This window comes from Artemia franciscana, chromosome 14 (assembly GCF_032884065.1).
Source record: "Artemia franciscana chromosome 14, ASM3288406v1, whole genome shotgun sequence".
NCBI classification, from domain to species: Eukaryota; Metazoa; Arthropoda; class Branchiopoda; order Anostraca; family Artemiidae; genus Artemia; species Artemia franciscana.
Window position 1 is genome coordinate 1,998,169 of NC_088876.1, and position 22,652 is coordinate 2,020,820.

The window sequence follows — 22,652 nt, forward strand, 5'->3', positions numbered from 1 at the left end:
TTATTAAATAAAAAAAAACAAGTTTTTTTAAATGAAAGTAAGGAGCGACATTAAAACTTAAAACGAACAGAAATTACTCCGTATATGAAAGGGGCTTTTCCTCCTCGACACCCAGCTCCTTACGCTAAACTTTTTTATTGTTTTAAAAAGTCGAGTTGCGAGAAAGAATCAAACTTTAGCGCAAGGAGCGGGGTGTCGAGGAGGAAAAGCCCCTTTCATATACGGAGTAATTTCTGTTCGTTTTAAGTTTTAATGTCGCTCCTTACTTTCATTTAAAAAAACTTGTTTTTTTTATTTAATTTCTGAAAGTTTTTTAATTAATGCATGTCTGATTTTGGCTCTCCGTACATAAATTATTAAAATGAAATTTGCATATTAATTCTTTTTTTGGCTAAATGGCTTTCTCTTAGTTTTGATCAGACGATTTTGAGAAATGAGGGGTGGGGAAGGAGGTCTTGTTGCCCTCCAATTTTTCGGTTACTTAAAAAGGCACCTAGATCTTTTATTCTTAACGAACGTTTTTATTAGTAAAAAAATACGTAACTTAAGAATTAACTTACGTAACAAACTTTTATATTCTTATATTTTTGATTATATATATGGGGGGGGGGGCTGGTCCCCTCGTTAATACCTCGCTGTTCACACTAAATCTTGTTTTATCCCAATTCTTTAAGAATAACCCCTGAATCAGAAAGGCCGTAGAATAAATAGTTGAAATTATTAAAAAAAAATTTAGCATAAAGAGTGAAGTGTTTATCTCCTCCTAAATACCTCGCTCTTTATGCTAAAGTATTTTTAGAACCCCTCATATGCGTAATAATCTCTGTTCCTTTTTAAGTTTTAATGCTTCTCCTTACTTTCGATTGAAAAAACTTTTTCATGTTTATATTTTCATTGTTTTTTTTATAGTAATGCTAGAAAGTCCTGCGCACTTTTCATTGTATTTCTCTTCCCCCATGAAATATTCCTACAAGGAAAGATCCTCCCATATAGCCCCCTCCCCTGAACCCCACACCCAAACCAAAAAAATCCCCCTGATAACGTCGGTACACTTCCCAGTAACCATTACTGTATGTAAACATTGGTCAAAGTTTGTAACTTGCAGCCCCTCCCCCAGGGACTGTGGGGGGTAAGTCATCCCCAAAGACATAGTTATTATGGTTTTCGACTATGCGGAACAAAATGGCTATCTCAAAATTTTGATCCGTTGACTTTGGGAAAAAAATGAGTGTGGGAGGGGGCCTAGGTGCCCTCCAATTTTTTTGGTCACTTAAAAAGGGCACTAGAACTTTTCATTTCCGTTAGAATGAGCACTCTTGCAACACTCTAGGACTACTTGGTCGATACGATGACCCCTGGGGAAAAAAAAACAAAAAAAAAAACAAATAAACACGCACCCGTGATTTGTCTTCTGGCAAAAAATACGAAATTCCACATTTTTGTAGATTGGACCTTGAAATTTTTTCTATAGGGTTCTCTGATACGCTGAATGCGATGGTGTAATTTTCGTTAAGATCCTATGACTTTTAGGGGGTGTTACCCCCTATTTTCCAAAATAAGGCAAATTTTCTCAGGCTCGTAACTTTTGATGACAAAGACTAAATTTGATGAAACTTATATATTTGAAATCAGCATAAAAATCCGATTCTTTTGATATATCTTTTAGCATCAAAATTCCGTTTTTTAGAGTTTCGTTTACTATTGAGCCGGGTCGCTCCTTACTACAGTTCGTTACCACGAACTGTTTGATAAGCAATATGAGAGTTAGGGACATTTTTGAAAAAAAAAAAGAAAACAGTGATGCTTGTAGATTTTCTTAAAACCTTTGAGTACACTCAGTCGCCAAAATAAATTTGGTGCTATAAAACTACTATCGAGGAGCACTTTCTAACCGCGGTCTGTATTTTATTTCCATATTTTTGCCATTCTTGGGAATATAGGTCTGGCAGCTATCCATTCGTCACGAAGATCAGCTAAGCCGGCTTCACTGGCCAGCTGGCCAGTGAAGCCAATAACGCCTTCTGGTCTGGCAGCCATATCTGTTGCTCCGGCATGCATAAGGTTGTATTATGCACAACCTCTAGGTTAAACCACAGTTCGATACTTCACATCTTTTAAAATCCCAACGTTTAATTGTGTTTATTTTTATTCCCACGGCTATGTGCGAGGAGCTACCTACTTTTTTAGGAGTGCCGCTTTTTTTACCCTTGTATGGAACACTTCCGCCCCGCTGTGCTTCTTCGCACCACGTATTGTGCTATTTGTGCTAAGCATGGTCCACCTCCACCACGCGTGAAACCCACCCATCTGGTGCACCTAATTTTTGAAAGTGGGCTACCCCTTGGGTCTGTGATGATCATGCAAAAATTCATTTGTGATATATCGTCTCTATATTTATTAACCATTATTTTTCACTATATTTGAAACTTAAAAGTATAGTTATGTGGTTATAAGTGCGGTAAAGACATTTGTGGTTAAAGTAGGAGCTCCTTTTATAGGCATTTTACCTGTTTCGTAATTAAGCACTATGGTACAACCTAATGATTTGCTGAATCGTTAGTTAACCTTAATTTGCTATATTATAAATGAGCAAAATAACTGTCCCTGCTTGGCAATGTCTTCAATTTAGAAAGTATTCGCATGCGCAGTTGAATATTTTGCGCAATATTAAGATCTTATTGCGAAGAAAGAATAGACAAGTTGCAAATGCAAAGGGGGTTGAGCGAACAAGTAGGTGCAAGTATCCATCGTACCAGTTGTTTTCTAGCTTCAAAGAGATCCCATAGTATGCATATTATGTAATAGTTGCATGTCGTTAGTCGGGTATCAAAAGGTCGTATCTCCATAATTATAAATTTTCACAAGAACAAAAAGAAAACCTCACAACTTTTTATTTTCTCTCCAATAACTGTAAAACAAAAACGGATTGATTTGTATTGTTTTTACACATAAATCAGTTTTTGTTTTACGGCTATCGAAGCGAAAATAAAAAAGTGAGGTTTTTCTTTTGCTCTTCTGAAAATTCACAATTAAAGAGATATGATCTTTTGATACCCGACTGACAACATAATGTTTATTACATATATTTATAGTTACTTGTTAAATATCTCGAAAACACTCAAGAAGTGAAGTTCGGTTAATCATAGTGATTAGTTAGGTTAATCATAATGAAATACACCAAAATATGATGAGAATATAATGCTCTACTAACAAAACTATGGAAGCTACAGAAGAAAACTATGGAAAGTAGGCTGCCTAGAACGTATTATGGTAAGTACCTAGCCTAACCACCTCTATATATTAAATATTATACCTGCATCGAAGTTTTTCTATCACTGAGATTAAGCTGATTATAACCGAATGCGAAAGACAAACCGGTTTTTCTCAGATCACACAGATCAAACTTCTTGAGTGTTTCCGGAATGTTTAACAATTACTCGTATATATATATATATATACTAGCTGTTGGGGTGGCGCTTCGCGCCACCCCAACACCTAGTTGGTGGGGGCGCTTCGCGCCCCCCCCAAGCCCCCCCGCGCGCGTAAGTCGTTACGCGCCATAATAGTTACGCGCCATTGTAGTTGTGTCCCTATGTCCCACCTGTGAATATAGATATATATATATATATATATATATATATATATATATATATATATATATATATATATATATATATATATATATGGTTTTAACTACGTAAAACTTGCGAATATACAACATTCTTTGCTTTCCCATTGTCTTTGCATATAAATAGATTGTCAGGTTTACCGACTCTTGAACATGCAACATATAATGGTCCATGGGAAAACAATCTGTATTCAGATCTATACCTCATGATTCTAATGATTGCCCTTGAGCTTTGTTGATGGTGATTGCTAATCGACCATTCCCTGTCCCGGTGTCCCGGTCGTCATTTACATCCCCCTGTTTCCCCCGGTGTCCCCGTTGTAGTTGTGTCCCTGTGTCCCGGTCGTCATTTATATTCCCTGTGTCCCGGTCGTCATTTGTATCCCGGTGTCCCGGTCTGTATATACATTCGTTTTTTAGTTTTGTTTTTCTCCTTTATTTTTTTCCTTTTTTTTTCTTTTTTAGCTTATTTAGATTTTTAGATTTTTTAGTTTTTTATTAGTTTTTAGTTTTTTTTCTTTTTAGTTTTTTTGTCCCGGTCGTCATTTATATCCCCCTGTTTCCCCCGGTGTCCCCGTTGTAGTTGTGTCCCTGTGTCCCGGTCGTCATTTATATTCCCTGTGTCCCGGTCGTCATTTGTATCCCGGTGTACCGGTCTGTATATACATTCGTTTTTTAGTTTTGTTTTTCTCCTTTATTTTTTTCCTTTTTTTTTCTTTTTTAGTTTATTTAGATTTTTATAGATTTTTTAGTTTTTTTATTAGTTTTTAGTTTTTTTTTTCTTTTTAGTTTTTTTGTAGTTTTTACCTTCTTTTTAGTTTTGTTAATTTTTTTTTTTACTTATGTCCTGGTCGTCATTTATACTCCCTGTGTCCCGGTGCTTTGTTGATTGCTAATCGAACATTCCTTTTGTCCTGGTCGCTTTCTCTTTGAGTGTCGTCATTTATTTTTTTCTTTTTTAGTTCTTTTAGTTTTTACCTTTTTTAGTTTTTTTTAGTTTTTTAGATGAAAATTTTTTTTAGTTTTTTCCTTTTTTTCTTTTTAGTTTTTTATTGGTTTTTACCTTTATGTTAGCTTATTTTTCAGTTTTTTCCTTTTTTTTCGTTTTTTTTTATTTTTTATTTTTTTTAGTTTTTTACCTTTTTTTAGTTTTTTTAGTTTTTTTAGTTTTTTAGCTTTTTTACTTTTTTTATTAGTTTTTATTTTTTTTGTAGTTTTTGCCTTTTTTTAGTTTTTTCAGTTTTTTTTAGTTTTTTATTGGTTTTTACCTTTATTTTAGCTTATTTTTCAGTTTTTTCCTTTTTTTATTTTTTTTTAGTTTTTAGTTTTTTTAGTTTTTTACCTTTTTTTAGTTTTTTTAGTTTTTTTAGTTTTTTAGCTTTTTTATTTTTTTTATTAGTTTTTAGTTTTTTTTGTAGTTTTTGCCTTTTTTTTAGTTTTTTTAGTTTTTTAGCTTTTTTATTAGTTTTTAGTTTTTTTTGTAGTTTTTGCCTTTTTTTAGTTTTTTTAGTTTTTTAGCTTTTTTATTTTTTTTATTAGTTTTTAGTTTTTTTTTGTAGTTTTTGCCTTTTTTTAGTTTTTTCAGTTTTGACGTCACCTGATCCAGTTTTTTCAGGTGACGTCACCTGATCCACGATCCACAGATCCACAGACAACTTATTTTTATATATATAGATAGTTTTTTTTTTTTTACTTATGTCCTGGTCGTCATTTATACTCCCTGTGTCCCGGTGCTTTGTTGATTGCTAATCGAACATTCCTTTTGTCCTGGTCGCTTTCTCTTTGAGTGTCGTCATTTATTTTTTTCTTTTTTAGTTCTTTTAGTTTTTCCCTTTTTTAGTTTTTTTTAGTTTTTTAGATGAAAATTTTTTTTAGTTTTTTCCTTTTTTTCTTTTTAGTTTTTTATTGGTTTTTACCTTTATTTTAGCTTATTTTTCAGTTTTTTCCTTTTTTTTATTTTTTTTTATTTTTTATTTTTTTTAGTTTTTTACCTTTTTTTAGTTTTTTTAGTTTTTTTAGTTTTTTAGCTTTTTTACTTTTTTTATTAGTTTTTAGTTTTTTTTTGTAGTTTTTGCCTTTTTTTAGTTTTTTCAGTTTTTTGTTTAGTTTTTTATTGGTTTTTACCTTTATTTTAGCTTATTTTTCAGTTTTTTCCTTTTTTTTTAGTTTTTTTTAGTTTTTAGTTTTTTTAGTTTTTTACCTTTTTTTAGTTTTTTTAGTTTTTTTAGTTTTTTAGCTTTTTTATTTTTTTTATTAGTTTTTAGTTTTTTTTGTAGTTTTTGCCTTTTTTTAGTTTTTTTAGTTTTTTAGCTTTTTTATTAGTTTTTAGTTTTTTTGTAGTTTTTGCCTTTTTTTAGTTTTTTTAGTTTTTTAGCTTTTTTATTTTTTTTATTAGTTTTTAGTTTTTTTTGTAGTTTTTGCCTTTTTTTAGTTTTTTTCAGTTTTGACGTCACCTGATCCAGTTTTTTCAGGTGACGTCACCTGATCCATCCATCCACAGACAGACAACTTATTTTTATATATATAGATATATATATATATATACTAGCTGTTGGGGTGGCGCTTCGCGCCACCCCAACACCTAGTTGGTGGGGGCGCTTCGCGCCCCCCCCCCCAAGCCCCCCCGCGCGCGTAAGTCGTTACGCGCCATAATAGTTACGCGCCATTGTAGTTGTGTCCCTATGTCCCACCTGTGAATATAGATAGATATATATATATGGTTTTAACTACGTAAAACTTGCGAATATACAACATTCTTTGCTGTCCCATTGTCTTTGCATATAAATAGATTGTCAGGTTTACCGACTCTTGAACATGCAACATATAATGGTCCATGGGAAAACAATCTGTATTCAGATCTATACCTCATGATTCTAATGATTGCCCTTGAGCTTTGTTGATGGTGATTGCTAATCGACCATTCCCTGTCCCGGTGTCCCGGTCGTCATTTACATCCCCCTGTTTCCCCCGGTGTCCCCGTTGTAGTTGTGTCCCTGTGTCCCGGTCGTCATTTATATTCCCTGTGTCCCGGGTCCCGGTCGTCATTTGTATCCCGGTGTCCCGGTCTGTATATACATTCGTTTTTTAGTTTTGTTTTTCTCCTTTATTTTTTTCCTTTTTTTTTCTTTTTTAGCTTATTTAGATTTTTAGATTTTTTAGTTTTTTTATTAGTTTTTAGTTTTTTTTTCTTTTTAGTTTTTTGTCCCGGTCGTCATTTATATCCCCCTGTTTCCCCCGGTGTCCCCGTTGTAGTTGTGTCCCTGTGTCCCGGTCGTCATTTATATTCCCTGTGTCCCGGTCGTCATTTGTATCCCGGTGTACCGGAGTTGTGTCCCTGTGTCCCGGTCGTCATTTATATTCCCTGTGTCCCGGGTCCCGGTCGTCATTTGTATCCCGGTGTCCCGGTCTGTATATACATTCGTTTTTTAGTTTTGTTTTTCTCCTTTATTTTTTTCCTTTTTTTTTCTTTTTTAGCTTATTTAGATTTTTAGATTTTTTAGTTTTTTTATTAGTTTTTATTTTTTTTTTCTTTTTAGTTTTTTTGTCCCGGTCGTCATTTATATCCCCCTGTTTCCCCCGGGTCGTCATTTATACTCCCTGTGTCCCGGTGCTTTGTTGATTGCTAATCGAACATTCCTTTTGTCCTGGTCGCTTTCTCTTTGAGTGTCGTCATTTATTTTTTTCTTTTTTAGTTCTTTTAGTTTTTACCTTTTTTAGTTTTTTTTAGTTTTTAGTTTTTTTAGTTTTTTACCTTTTTTTAGTTTTTTTAGTTTTTTTTAGTTTTTTAGCTTTTTTATTTTTTTTATTAGTTTTTAGTTTTTTTGTAGTTTTTGCCTTTTTTTTAGTTTTTTTAGTTTTTTAGCTTTTTTATTAGTTTTTAGTTTTTTTTGTAGTTTTTGCCTTTTTTAGTTTTTTTAGTTTTTTAGCTTTTTTATTTTTTTTATTAGTTTTTAGTTTTTTTTGTAGTTTTTGCCTTTTTTTTCTCTTTGAGTGTCGTCATTTATTAGTTTTTTCCTTTTTTTTTTAGTTTTTTATTGGTTTTTACCTTTATTTTAGCTTATTTTTCAGTTTTTTCCTTTTTTTTAGTTTTTTTTATTTTTTATTTTTTTTAGTTTTTTACCTTTTTTTAGTTTTTTTAGTTTTTTAGCTTTTTTACTTTTTTTATTAGTTTTTAGTTTTTTTTGTAGTTTTTGCCTTTTTTTAGTTTTTTCAGTTTTTTTTTTAGTTTTTTATTGGTTTTTACCTTTATAGTTTTTTTAGTTTTTTAGCTTTTTTATTTTTTTTATTAGTTTTTAGTTTTTTTTGTAGTTTTTGCCTTTTTTTAGTTTTTTCAGTTTTGACGTCACCTGATCCAGTTTTTTCAGGTGACGTCACCTGACACATCCATCCATCCATCCACAGACAACTTATTTTTATATATATAGATAGATATATATATATATATATATATATATATGTATATATATATATATATATATATATATATATATATATATATATATATATATATATATATATATATATATATATATATATGTATATATATATATATATATATATATATAATCATGTTCACCAGTGAATGTCTGAAATTCCTTTTTCTCTCTGCTTGGATTCAATTACCTTTGTGTATCAGCTATTCCAGTCTTGTGTAAGCTATGATGGTAAAAGATAAAGTTAGTTTAGGTTAGATTACCTTAGTTTAGATTATGTTTGATTAGGATAAATTTAGTTCTAAATATTAGAAACCTAAGTTTCAAACCTAACTTACCCCAACCTAACCTCACCAAACCTAATCAACCTCACCTGTCATCACTAAACCTTGGAATAAATTGCAAAAGTTAAGAGTCAGCGCTGACTAAATTCAAGGAGAAAAAAAGGTGTTTCGGCCATTGAACGCTGAATGTCGTTATTCACCAATTTTTACACATTCACAGATATATGTATGTACACACACACACACACAAACACATATATAAATATATATATATACATATATATATATATATATATATATATATATATATATATATATATATATATATATATATATATATATATATATATATATATATATATATATATATATATATATATATAATTTTTATGCTGTGAGAGAACCTATTGGAAGGTAAACATCACGCGCTTACGGAACGGGTGCCAAGCTTTTACCCCTCCACACTGAAATCTTGAAATTTACATCCTTTTCATATAATTGACCGATTTCGTTGCTTTTTTAAGCTATTAAGCAAATGAAACTAAACCAAGACTTTCGCCAATCGCCAATAACAACAATCATCGCCAACAAAACAACAATCGCCAATAGGCCACATCAAGGCCGCCAAGATTCTCGGACACTTCTTAGTTATTTTTCACATTTTTGTATCACCTATCAATCACAAAATTACTATCACAATAATCACATAATCACAATTATCATAATCACGATTATCAATATCACAATATTCCAGAGAAATTTCCTACGGATTGTTCTGGGTACCTGGCTGACTGACTGCATTTAAACAGTAGGCTCTTCGAAAAATGTGTTTCAATCCCACTTTCTAGGGCTAAAATGAAAGAAAGGTTGAGATGGCTCGGGCCCGTTCTGCAGATGAAGGATGAAATATTACCAAAGACTGTTATTGTCCTTTTCGGCCAACCGTCTGGGGCTAAACAAAAGGCAAGTCGTTCTCGTCTGGGGTGGGAGGACGTTATCAAGAAAAATTAAAATAAAATAGGAACTTCCTGGGAGAGCGTAAAGAGGGGGGCTTTGAATAGATTGGGATGGAGGAGGAGCGTGCGTAGCTGTGTTGGCCTCAGGTGGCTTGGTGCTGCGGTGAATTGTTAGTAGTAGTGGTAGTAGTTGTAGTAGATATGTCAAAAGAATCTGTTTTTTATCCTAATATATAAATTTTATTATGTTTAGTCATACCCATCAAAGGTTACGAGCCTGAAAAAATTTGGAAGGGGAAATTTTACCCCTTCAAAATTTTTGGAAAGTTTGGAAGTTTATCCAAACTTCTAACTGGTAGGGAAGGGGGAAATAATCTCTAATTTTAATTGGTATAAAGATCAGAGCTTCTTCGCACCCATTTCTGTGCCTTTCAGCTTTTACCGTATACACTTCCATTCATCCTTCCAAAGCCACAACTGGGCAAAATCACAACCTTGCTCAACTCTCGACTCCAAGCCAAACTTACCTAAACCAAAAAAAAGAAGAAAAAACAAGTCATGTTAGATTTGATATCCTGAACATAACACTGAAAATACGCACATAAATTGAATGAAGTTTTAATTAAACATGAATTTTCAGCGACTAAGAGTTTAGCATTTAGGTCAAATTTTTTTAACTACTTCCAATTGCAATTGCTAAAAACAGATTTTCTTTACATCCACTTTTTTATTTCAAAGCTTTTTAAAAATATATTATATTTTAAAAAATGTATTATTTTTTTTTATAAAATTATTTTTTAATTATAATTTTAATTATAATAAAATTAAATTATTATTTTATAAAATTATATTATTTTTAAATATATATATTTTTTAAACATAATTTTTATTTCAAAAATATTTCAAAACTTTTGCTGCATACACCTCTGTCCCGTCGTCGTAAACGTTGTACAAACTTTATAAAATGGCTTTCGCTTGGGCTTTAAGAGAAGAACTTGTGATTCTATCCCTTGAGACTTAATTTATCATATACCTTTCAGACATGTACATTACGAGACAAAGTTATATTTTTCCATCTAGGCCGTTTTTTTGTAGACTTTTTTCATTAACCGCTAGTCGGGCAGTCACCCAAATTATGCATAAAAAAAAGACCTTGAGTTGTGAAAAAAGGGGAATTGTAGCCTGTTTTTATTCGACTTTTTGCTAACAATGAGCAGGTGTATGCTAATCGATCAATCATTGTCATTTTTTTAAAACGATGTGATTATTTTCAAAAATAATCAAAAAAAAATTTCTGGCTTTTGAACTTGGCAATCCAATGTATGTGAAATATTGGATTTGGGTTCTTTTTTTTCTTGATATTGCACAGTGACGTAAGGGGTCGTTTGTATTGACGTACATTTTAGTTGCAGGTCACATACAAATTGATTGATTCTATTGATCTGGTTTTTATTGTTTACTGTTACTATTTAACTCTTTCTTTTTACTCTGCTTTCGTTATTCTGAGTTTCTAACTCTTTTTTGCATTTTTTCTTACAACTTTCGCGAGTATTGTTTCATACAGTAAATTAATAAATCTAATAGATCATATCTGACATCTACGGAGAGGGACCCTAGGCTCGTCTCCTTCAATTACATACATAATAAATAAATACATAATATACATAATAATATGAATAATATATAAAATATAATAAATATAAATAAATATAGTAAGTGTAATAATATATAAATAATACATCAATAAATACAAGATTATTTATTGATTTTTTACCTAGTTTGCCAGAACTTACCAGTTTTTTGCGGTTTAACTATGGGTTCCACCGAGGAGAGGTCAAGGGGCGATCTCCACCTTATTTGAAAGAGGAAGAATAATAAAATTCGCTTTTAGGTCTAGACCTATGTGTATTTGGTCCCGTACTATACTGTCTATTAACATATTTAAATTAATTTATGCATTAAAATCAGATCTATTCATTGAGTCCTCCCTCCAGGAAAAATTTCACGGTGGTGTCCTTGTGTTTGATTAATTTATAATTTAACAAATCAACATTCCCTCGTTTCCAATATTCTACTCATAGTAACCCCATGAATATACTCAGTTTTGGAAGTGGAGAATAGGAAAAGCCAACGGTCATAGCCATGGAGGGCTGTTTGGAAGCTATTATACTATATTGCGGAATTGTACTGCAAATTTTAAATAAATATATATATATATATATATATTATATATATATATAAAATGAAATGCCTATAAAAAACAAATGTAGAACAACCAAGTATCACCAAAACAAGCTTATCATACCTTGGTTCTGGCCCTCGTATATTTATGTTACGAATTCACAATCTATATTAATACTAAACAATTATATATATATATATATATATATATATATATATATATATATATATATATATATATATATATATATATATATATATATATATATATATATATATATATATATATATATATATATATATATGTATATATACTGGGGGGGGGAGCTGGGAGGGGGAAACCTAAAATCTTGAAAAACACTTAGAGTGGAGGGATCGGGACAAAAATTGGTGGGAAAAATTAGCACAGGTCCTAGATACATGATTGACATAACCGGAACAGATCTGCTCTCTTTGGGGTAGTTGGGGGGGGGGGGTTAATTCTAAAAATTAGAAAAAAATAGGTATTTTTAACTTACGAGCGGGTGATCGGATCTCAATGAAATTTTATATTTAGAAGGATATCGTGTCTCAAAGCTCTTGTTTTAAATCCCGACCGGATCTGGTGACATTGGGGGGAGTTTGGGGTGGGGGAACCTAAAATCATCTTAGAAAATACAAGAAATCTTAGAAAATACTTAAAGCCGTGAGATCAGGATGAAACTGGATGGGAAGAATAGAAACCTGTCTAAGATACGTGACTGACATAATTGAACCGGATCTGCTCTCTTTGGTGGAGTTGGGGGGGGGGGTAATTTTGAAAATTGAAGTATTTGTAACTTACGAAAGGGTGACCAGATCTTAATGAAATCTGATATTTAGAAGGATCTTGTGCTTTAAAGCTCTGATTTTAAATTCCGACCAGGTCCTGTGACATTGGGGGGAGTTGGAGGGGGAACCGGAATTCTTGGAAAACGTGAAAATTGGGGCATTTTTATCTTACGAATAGGTGATCGGAAATTTGATATTTAGAAGGAATTCCTGTCTCAGAGCCCTTATTTCATATCCCGACCAGATCTTTTGACATCGGGGGGAGTTGGAGGGGGAAATCTTGGAAAACACTTGGAGTGGAGGGATCGGGATGAAGCTTGGTGGATAAAATAAGCAAATGTCCTTGATACGTGATTAACAGAACCATACTGGATTTGCTCTCTTTGGGGGAGGGGTTCATTTATTTGGCGAGTTTGGTGCTTCTGGACGTGCTAGGACGATAAAAATTGGTAGGCGTGTCAGGGAGCTGCACAATTCTGAAAATTAGAAAAAATGAGGTATTTTTAACTTAGGAATGGGTGATCGGATCTCAGTGAAATTTGATATTTAGAAGGATATCGTGTCTCAGAGCTCTTTTTTTAAATCCCGAACAGATCTGGTGACATTGGGGGGGGGTAGTTGGGAGGGGGAAACCTAAAACTTGGAAAACACTTAGAGTGGAGGGATCGGGATGAAACTTGGTGGGAAAAATAAGCACAAGTCCTAGATACATGATTTACATAACCGGAACGGATCCGCTCTCCTTGGGGTAGTTAGGGGGGGGGGGGTTAATTCTAAAAAATTAGAAAAAATCAGGCATTTTTAACTTACGAACGGGTGATCGGATCTCAATGAAATTTGATATTTAGAAGGATATCGTGTCTCAGAGCTCTTATTCTAAATCCCCGACCGGATCTGGTGACATTGGGTTGGGGGAGTTGGGCGGGGAAACCTAAAACTTGGAAAACACTTAGAGTGGAGGGATCGGGATGAAACTTGGTGGGGAAAAAAGCACAAGTCCTAGAAACATGATTGACATAACCGGAATGGACCCGCTCTCTTTGGGGTAGTTGGGGGGGGGGGGTTCTAAAAAATTAGAAAAAATGAGGTATTTTTAACTTACGAATGGGTTATCGGATCTCAACGAAATTTGATATTTAGAAGGATATCGTGTCTCAGAGCTCTTATTTTAAATCCCGACCGGATCTGGTGACATGGAGGGGAGTTGGGAGGGGGAAACCTAAAACTTGGAAAACACTTAGAGTGGAGGGATCGGGATGAAACTTGGTGGGAAAAATAAGCACAAGTCCTAGATATATGATTGACATAACCGGGACGGATCCGCTCTCTTTCGGGTTGTTGGGGGGGGGGGGGTTAATTCTGAAAAATTAGAAAAAATGAGGTATTTTTAACTTACGAACGGGTGATCGGATTTCAATGAAATTTGATATTTTGAAGGATATCGTGTCTCAAAGCTCTTATTTTAAGTCCCGACCGAATCTGTTGACATTTGGGGGAGTTTGGGGTGGGGGAAATTAAAATCATGGAAAACGCTTAGATTGGAAGGATCGGGATGAAACTTGGTGGGAAAAATAAGCAGAAGTCATAGATACGTTATTTACATAATCGGAACGGATCCGCTCTATTGGAGGGGGTGATTTAATTCTGAAAAATTAGAAAAAATGACGTTTTTTAACTTACGAACGAGTGATCGGATCTTCATGAAACTTCATATTTAGAAGAACCTCGTGACTCAAATCTCTTATTTTAAATCTCAACCGGATCCAGAGTAATTGGGGGGGGGGGGCAGTTGAGGGGAACCGGAAATCTTAATACTGAACCGGAAATAAAATACTGAAAGCGGTGAGATCAGGATGAAACTGGATGGGAAGAATAAAAACCTGTCTAAGACACGTGACTGACATAATCGGACCGGATCTGCTCTCTTTGGTGGAGTTGGGGGGGAGGTAATTTCGAAAATTGAGGTATTTGTAATTTACGAAAGGGTGACCAGATTTTAATGAAATTTGATATTTAGAAGGGTCTTGCGCTTTAAAGCTCTAATTTTAAATTCCGACCAGATCCTGTGACATTGGGGGGGGGGGTTGGAGGGGGAAACCGGAATTCTTGGAAAACGTGGAAATTGGGGTATTTTTATTTTACGAATAGGTGATCGGATCTTAATGAAATTTGATATTTAGAAGGAATTCATGTCTCAGAGCCCTTACTTCAAATCCCGACCAGATCTTTTGACATTGGGGGGAGTTGGAGGAGGAAATATAGGAAAACACTTGGAGTGGAGGAATCGGGAGGAAGCTTGGTGAATAGAATAAGCCAATGTCCTTGATACGTGATTGACGGAAACGTACTGGATTCACTCTCTTTGGGAGAGTTGGGGGGAGGGGTTCACTGATTTGGCGAGTTTGGTGCTTTTGGACGTGCTAGGACGATGAAAATTGGTAGGCGTTTCCGGGAACTGCACAAATTGACTTGATGAAGTCGTTTTCCCAGATTCGACCATCTGTGGGGCTAAAGGGAGAGGAAAAACTAGAAAAATCTAGGTTTTTATAACATACGAGTGGGTGATCGGATCTTAATGAATTTTGATAATTAGAAGGACATCGTGACTCAGAGCTCTTATTTTAAATCCTGACCGGCATTAAGCCTCTTTATTTTCCTTTTAAATCAATCTATTGATTCATAGAATTTTGCTAGAGCTCATACCATATGATCTCTTGGCTCTTAGCTCTTCTTGCCTCGTCATAAGTGCCATATGAGCTCTTAGCTCTTGTTTTTAATACCTGTTATTTCAGTAAAATTTTAAGCCGTATCAAGAGTTTTTTCCTAAATTTAAGAAATAGATTTACAGATCTTTAATACCTTATAAATTTGGGGTTGATCAAAGGTATGAGGCACAAAACACTTTTCTTGTGCCTTATTTGAGAAGAAGAATTATCTTCCAAGGTTTATTTTTTATAAAATGAAGGTTATAAATGGCCATCAAAGGTCAATATCCCTCTGAGGGAGAATTAGCGGAGGCAGATGTTTCAAAATACCTTCCAAGGAAAGCTTTAATGCTTTGAATGCATTCCTGAATGTTTCGTTTACCTAACTCAACTACTTTCCAATATAGCAAAAAGCCAATAAACTAGAATTTTATCAGTGACGTTCTCCGGGAGGGAATTCAGGGTTTTATGTCGATTTTTGGTATGTGTCGATGTCATTTTAGTCGGGAGATAGACTGAGAATTCGATAGACTTGCTGAAAAATCGCTAGAAGTGGAAGCACTGCCTGTAAACCATTAGTTATAAAAATAGGCGCAGTGAATATTTTCAATGATGTATTCCATCGTATATGCATGCCATGTTTTGAACAGGTTTATTACAGGAAGCACCAAAACTTTCCGGGTTTATGGGTATAGATTATTTTCAATAAAAGTTAACGCCTTTTATGAAGAACTGTTCACCTGAAACGAATCTAAAATTAGAATCATTTTCATTTTGGCCCACCGTAACATCGATGCGTCGAAATTAAAACTTTCGTGGCTTTCAGAATGCTGTGTACTTTCAGAAAAATTTAGTGAGTGAAAGCTTTTAGCCAGATTTTTTAAAACATATATCTACCCCTTTCTATAATTTTTCGAGGTGTTCAGTGCCCAGGGTGGTATCCAGGATTTTTTGGAGGGGGGGGGGGCTGGGGAAGGAGTTTTTTGGCGATTTTTTAGAGCAGGTGACGAGTCAGAGAAATGTTTTTCTTTAGTAATTTTTTAGAAATACTATTTTTGTCTCCATTTATACGACCACTTTATCAGTCGGAGAAAAAACTTCAGGTGGAGATTGGGGGTTCAAACCCAGTACCACCCCCTCCCCCGCCAAATTGTTGAGTACGCTCTTGCGGAGGTTTTATGCATAAAATCCCTCTCCCCAAGACGCTCTAATACTTCTCATGCTGACTGAAATTAGAGACCCCTAAACTTAAGTACTTGAAAGTTCCTTCCGTTCAAATACCTCCTTTCAAATATCATATTATTCACATTTTTCAGATATCAATTATCCAACAACGCCAGATGGGCAAGTTAATAATCCTAACTTGATTCTCAAATAACCCAAAATTTAAAAATGCAATCATTATTTCACAAGTGCGGAAAACTGCCCAGGGAGAATTGTTGAGGTGTGAATTTTCTGGGGGGGGGGGGAGACATAAGTTCAGTTTTATACATAGCCATAACCGAGAATTTTAAGCGAAATGTAATTTATGACAACTAGACGTGGAGCAATTCACTCAAAACCGACAATAGAAACACGCTAAAATAAAATTTCTTTACGACATGAGCGAAATGATTTTAAAATATTCAATATTAACAAATATACAATTAACATGTAATACCCTGGAATACCTCAACTAACCAAACCAAAAAAGAACTAACCAAATAAGCACTTTGTTCATACTACTGCTACAGCTATTACTGTGGCTAATAGTATCAATCTTGGAATTTTCAGGGAAGTTGGAACTAAATCAAAACACACTATGTACATGCGGGTTGTCAAAAGAGGTATAAACAATATCTTAGGAACTTTTTGTTGTTGAAACTTTCAGGGAATGTTGAAGGGGATGTTGAACTAACCAAAGAACACCTTGTGCATGCTTCCATTATTGCCATTACTACTACTGCTACGACTAGTGACGATAAGGGCAATAAGTTCAAATTTTCAAGGACTCTTTTGGAGGATGTCGAACTAAATCAAAATACTCTATATACATGTAGGTTGCCTTAAGAACATAACAACAATTTCTTTTGAATGGCTTAGTGAAACTTTGTGGGACATTTTGTATGGGTTGAGGAACTAACCAACAGACACTGTGTATATACTGCTACTACTACTACCGCTGCTATTCCTGCTACTGCTGCTATTCCTGCTACTGCTGCTATTAGGATTGCTGAGGCTATGGGTATTAAGGTGAAACTGTTAGATAATGTTTAGGGGAATGTTGAACTAAATCAAAACCTTAATTGTATTCAGGCTGTCAAAAGGGCGAATCAGCAATATCCCAGGAATACCTCAGGGTATTCCTGAGGTATACCCAGGCTATATAGAACCTATGAACATGTTTCTAATTTGTATTTAATGTTTTTAGTTGCCTACTCAAAAAGCTGGACAGACGGTACCTCTTCGCCATCTGAGGGCAGTGACGCATCTTCTTGGAAAAGTGCTGTCAGATTTAACGGTGAGTTGAGGTTGGATCGTTGGAATTAATCAAATCGAATTTTTTATCTACTTTGGATTTTCCTTGCATTAGAGAAAATTAACAACCTCCCTCTTTCTTTACAGAAGGCCGCTAAAAAGCCTAATTTTCTATATCCATAATATTTTCTCTCGTGCATTCTCTCCCCTCTCTCTCCTTATCTTTCTCATTGAATTCTTCTATTTTTTCCCCTTCTTAAAATATAGCTTCCGGCTAAAGAAGTCTTAATTGTAGAGAAGTAGGGGAATCCCTGCTGGAATTCTCTTATTGGAAAACGGGAAAATTTTTGATGATTGTCCGAACCTGTTTGTGATCAATTCAAGAAACAATGACAACTTTAATCCAATTTAACCATTCCAAACGCATTCGGTGATTGCTTGAACTTGATTGTCTCCTTAGACTTTTCACTCCCCCCCCCCTACCTAAATTTTTAAAAATACCTCTCCGGCTATTGTCATTGAAAGATGCTTTTTTTCATTTTTCATTTGAAAATTGAAGAAAAAAGAGACAAATTGCACCCCTCCTTAGATTTTGACAAATGTATTTTCCACCCCCTTCCCTACGTTTTTGTGAATTGACACCGCTTGGGGCAAGCGTTTTCTTTGCTTAGACGCTGTCTATGGAAAATACTTTTTTCTTTTTTCTTTTTTTTTACATTTGTAATGTATATATTCATTAAATAATATTTTATATAATAACTTATTACATACAGGGGTGGCTCTAGAGATAAACCTTGGAGAGGGGAATGTGACAAGGGCGCCAATGATCAAAATCTTAAGAGGGGAGGGTATAATGTGACAAAGGCGCCAATAATTGACCAAATTGACAAATTTATTCAAAAAAAAGAATGAAAAAAAGGAGAAAAATAGGGAAAGAGGGCACTGGAAAAATCTTGGGGAGGGGGGGAATAACAGTATTCAAATACCATCTCTGCTTAAACCAAATTTTAAAAAGCTGACCATATGCATAATCCTAAATTTGAGCAGCCAAAACTAAAGAGAGGGGTATTTTTCAAGCATTCATCCATATCCAATATTTGCCCAGCTGTTTTGTAGGGTGGTCTTTCTCCAAAGGGAACTCCTTCCACGGTGGTACTGAAATTACGAAAATTTGACAAAACTACTTTTTTGGCTCCACAATCTCTCTGTGTACCTAAGATTCACTTACCCCTAATTTACTCAGTAATAGCCTCGATTCACCCAAACGAAAAAATTTGCCCTTATATTATCTCACACCCCAATACACTTGACAGCTAGACAAATTTTTCATTTCTATTTACTAAAATTTTAGTTCAACCACTTTCACACAAACATTTTCAATTTATACAAAATTGATTATGTTTTACTCCAAGCGTTCCATGATAGGGCCTAGACGTCTAAAGACTATTTTAAGGATCGTAATTTACCGTGGTGCTAATTCACAAAAGTAGAGAGGGGGGGGGGTAAAGCTATTTCTAAAGTCCAAGGGAGGAAATTTTGTTGTTTTTTTTTCTAATGAAAATACCAAAAAAATGAAGGCTAGGGGCAATTGCCCCTACTCGCGTCATTGGCACAATGGTCCTTCCCTCAAACTTAATGAAGTCTTACTTCTTATCTTCTTACTTTCTCTGTGGAGAGAAAATCTTTATGTCTATTATTCAAGCAGAAAGTAATGAGCAAAATATTAAAAAAGAAAGAGAATGTTCTCTAATATTTAAATTAAAAAGCATTTCTATTTTCTAAAGAATGTCATCAATAACGACCGTATGTTTTCAGAAAAGATTTTGAAAACGTGGATTCTCAACGTGACTCGTGTTTCTATCCTTGGAAACGAAAACATATGGTTTTTCAATTTGGTAAACAAGCTGGAGCATGTTTTGAATTTAGGAAATCTAACCTAAACGATAATGTTATTAAGTCGCATTAGACAATCTCTAATGGAAAAGCCGTTTGAAGAAAGTTTAGAAAGTGTTATTTTCTACGATTCTAGTTCTCTGCATGTAGATAGATGGGGTTAATGTCGGGTTTTGTATCTTGAATGGAAATACGCTAGAACATGATGTGCTAATCTGGTCCCGAAAAATGGAGTCCTATATAAAGCAATACAAGGGTACTTAGAAGCCAAATTGATTAAGTTCATCTGTGTAATAGAGGCAAAAGAGTCGAGAATTGAGGTATTTACCTCAAATATCCAGGTGTTTAGATCAAAATATATTAACCTAAAGCCGAACCGGGGAGTCTCCTATTGTGTCCATATTTTGAAATATAAATAAAATTTGAAATATAAATATAAAGTATAGAGAAGGGAGGTAGACCAAAATTTGAGATGCTAATCTGCTGTCCGTAAGGGGAGTCCCACACAAGCAAGGACGTAAGTGGGGGGATGGGGGCTCAGCACCCGCCCTTTCCCACCGAAATCCTGAATTTTTTAACTTCTGGGCACTTTTTATTTGAATTACCAAATAAGTTTTCTTTTTTACTATTCCCCCCCCCCTAAAAATTTCTTGCATACCTTTTTGCATGCAAGCAGCCCCATGGAGTGAAGTACGGAAAATCAGAATTTGAGATGTTAATCTACTTGTGAACTGTTCTTGTGTTACACTGTGGCATAATTTCGTTAAAACCCTGGGTGGGAGGGAATTGGAGGTAATTTTTTCAAGTCAAGTGAACATGACAGTAAATGAAAAATAAGCCATATAGTCCCACAAAATTAAATGTATACCAAAGAAAACTGATCTCTTTCTGTGGATGCTTGAATTGTTTAGGTCTATCTTAGTTTTGACATATTTCTAAAGACGCTAAATTTTAGCGGGGGGAGGGGGCAAACTGTGATTTGGGGAAAGACAGATGTTTAGGGTCGCTTTCGTTTTAACTCATAATTTTCCACTATGTTTTTGGTTCATTTAATTCATATGGTTGTATAATGTTAATTTTTCCCGTGTTGCAGTATTTTAAATATCTAAAACACCAAATCCCATCTATTTGTAAACAAAGACTCTAAATCCGTGATTCCCAACCCTGGATGCAGTGGTTTGCTAAGTCAATTTTTATCCCTATCATTATCCCTATCACAGGGATTTCACAGTGATGATCCAACATTCAAAAGATATTTTAATTTGTCATAAATACCATTGATTCTAGAAATAAAAAAGAAACAAAGTAAAAAACTTTCACTTTCAAGTTAAAGAACATTAAGTAAAAGTATAAAAATACTACATATAAATTAAAAGTAATAATATATTATTTACTATAAAAAATTTATGTAAAATGAAATATAAATATATTTTAAAAACTTTCTTAAACTTTCAAAAATAACTCAAATTCTTAATCAGAATTCAACCAGAATATGTAATCATTTGCTTGCCAAGAACGTGTGCATTCTGCACCTATTCGCCAATTATTTTGGCAACTTGCGAATTTTTGCCCTTGTCTTTTGGCAGCAATGCATGAAAAGAATATAATAATCAAGGAAATTAAATATGTATTGTTAATTAAATTTTCTACTTCGCCAGCTCCGTGCCTATTACTATTATCATATACTTGCATCTCCGCTAGTGTCATAAATCGAGCCTCATAAAATTTATTTTTGTGTGTGTGCGCGTCTTGTATTCACTACTAGACTGTTCCTTCGATCGCCAAGAAATTTCAAGAAGTTGTTGAGTACGTAAATAACGACGAAGACCACACTGCCTTTCCATCTGCTCTTACGAAAGGTTTAAGTACAAAATTTCCCCTAACCCAGGCCCTCTTAATACTTTTCACCTTGGCTAAACTTAGAGACCCCTGAACACCAATGCTTGACATTTGTTTTCCTTTACATTATCTTAATAATAATTATCCTACAACCACCGATGAGTAAGTTAATAATTCTAACTTAATCTTCCAAATACTTTCAGACTAAAAGTACGATCGTTATTTCATATAAGGGGAAAATTTACCCGGGAGGATTTTCCGCGGAGCTTTCCACAGTTTCCGGGGGAAGGGAGTTTCTTGGATTTCTTTCCTTTTGAGATGGCAGCAACGCGTGACGGGTTAGCTAGTTTTGCTGAAATATGTATATATGTTACGGTGAATATCCGAAATCTGGCTAATTTCGACATTCACCGGTGAATGTTCGAAATTCCCTTTTCTCTGCTTGGATTCAATTAGCTTTGCGAGTCAGCTTCTTCAGTCTTAATGGTAAAAGTTAAAATTAGGTTAGGATGTCTTTGTTTAATTAGGTTAAATTCGGTTATAAATATCAGAAATGGGTCAAAAACCTAAGCTAACCTAACCTGTCGTCATCAAACCCGGCATTAAACTCAAATCTAGCAACGCTGACTAAGTCGAAGGAGAGAGAAAATGTACATTTATGTATTTCCCATGTCAACTTAAATTTTATAGTATTTTATTCACAGTAGAAAATAAAGCCATTAGGGTATTGGTCGTCTGGGTTTTTGACGTCGTTTGTACGAAAAATCTTGTTTCAAATTGTTTGGGACCCTAAATGAATTTTTCTGAAGTTGTTACCCATCCCAACTATTTGTTTCTTTGTCTTTAATCGCGATTAAATTTTAGATTTTGGAAACACTCCTACGCCTTCACCCCCCTTAAGAACTCTGTCACGTGATGATTGTATTCAGTCAGATGCAAGCGATGAAAGTGAGGATGAGAGACTTGATAATGGAATAATTTCAATCGGACGCAAAGTAAGTTGAGATACTCTTTTGCAGTAATCCCAAGGAGGGGGAGGTATTTTTAAGGTAGCTAATTGGAAGGAGATTCCCCTAGATTTTTCAAAATACCTATTTTTGATACGTTCAATAAACATATCGGGAAAAATTGCCCCCGGCCTTGCTTTTGAAAAAGACCTTTTTACATCTTCATTAGGAAAAAAAACAACAAAAAAAACACCCCCTACATTTCTATGATTTGAAGGCCCTGTTATATATTGCAAACTTTTCAGAAGAGTGAAAAAACTAACTATTTCTGTACTTTAGGATAAAAGGATATAAGGATAAAGGATAAATGATAAAGGATTTAGGATATAAAGGATACTGAGAAAACTGTTAATATCTAAGGAAGATATAGGGATATGGATTGCGTATACCAATCGACCAAGCAGGTCTTTTCAAATAAGTTTGGTTATGTAAATATCTTTGACAAAAAAAAGTGTCACT

The 22,652-nt window shown here is 34.2% G+C and overlaps 1 protein-coding gene across 1 annotated transcript in view; it reads left to right on the plus strand.

Annotated features, from left to right (window-relative positions):
• The window catches only part of LOC136035171 (zinc finger protein 704-like), a 115,868-nt gene that overhangs the window by 36,856 nt on the left and 56,360 nt on the right, over positions 1–22,652 (plus strand). The window contains exons 4-5 of the mRNA XM_065716743.1: positions 17,408–17,497; positions 22,051–22,181. Coding sequence (XP_065572815.1) covers positions 17,408–17,497; positions 22,051–22,181 — 221 coding nt within the window. The remainder of the gene's footprint in view (positions 1–17,407; positions 17,498–22,050; positions 22,182–22,652) is intronic.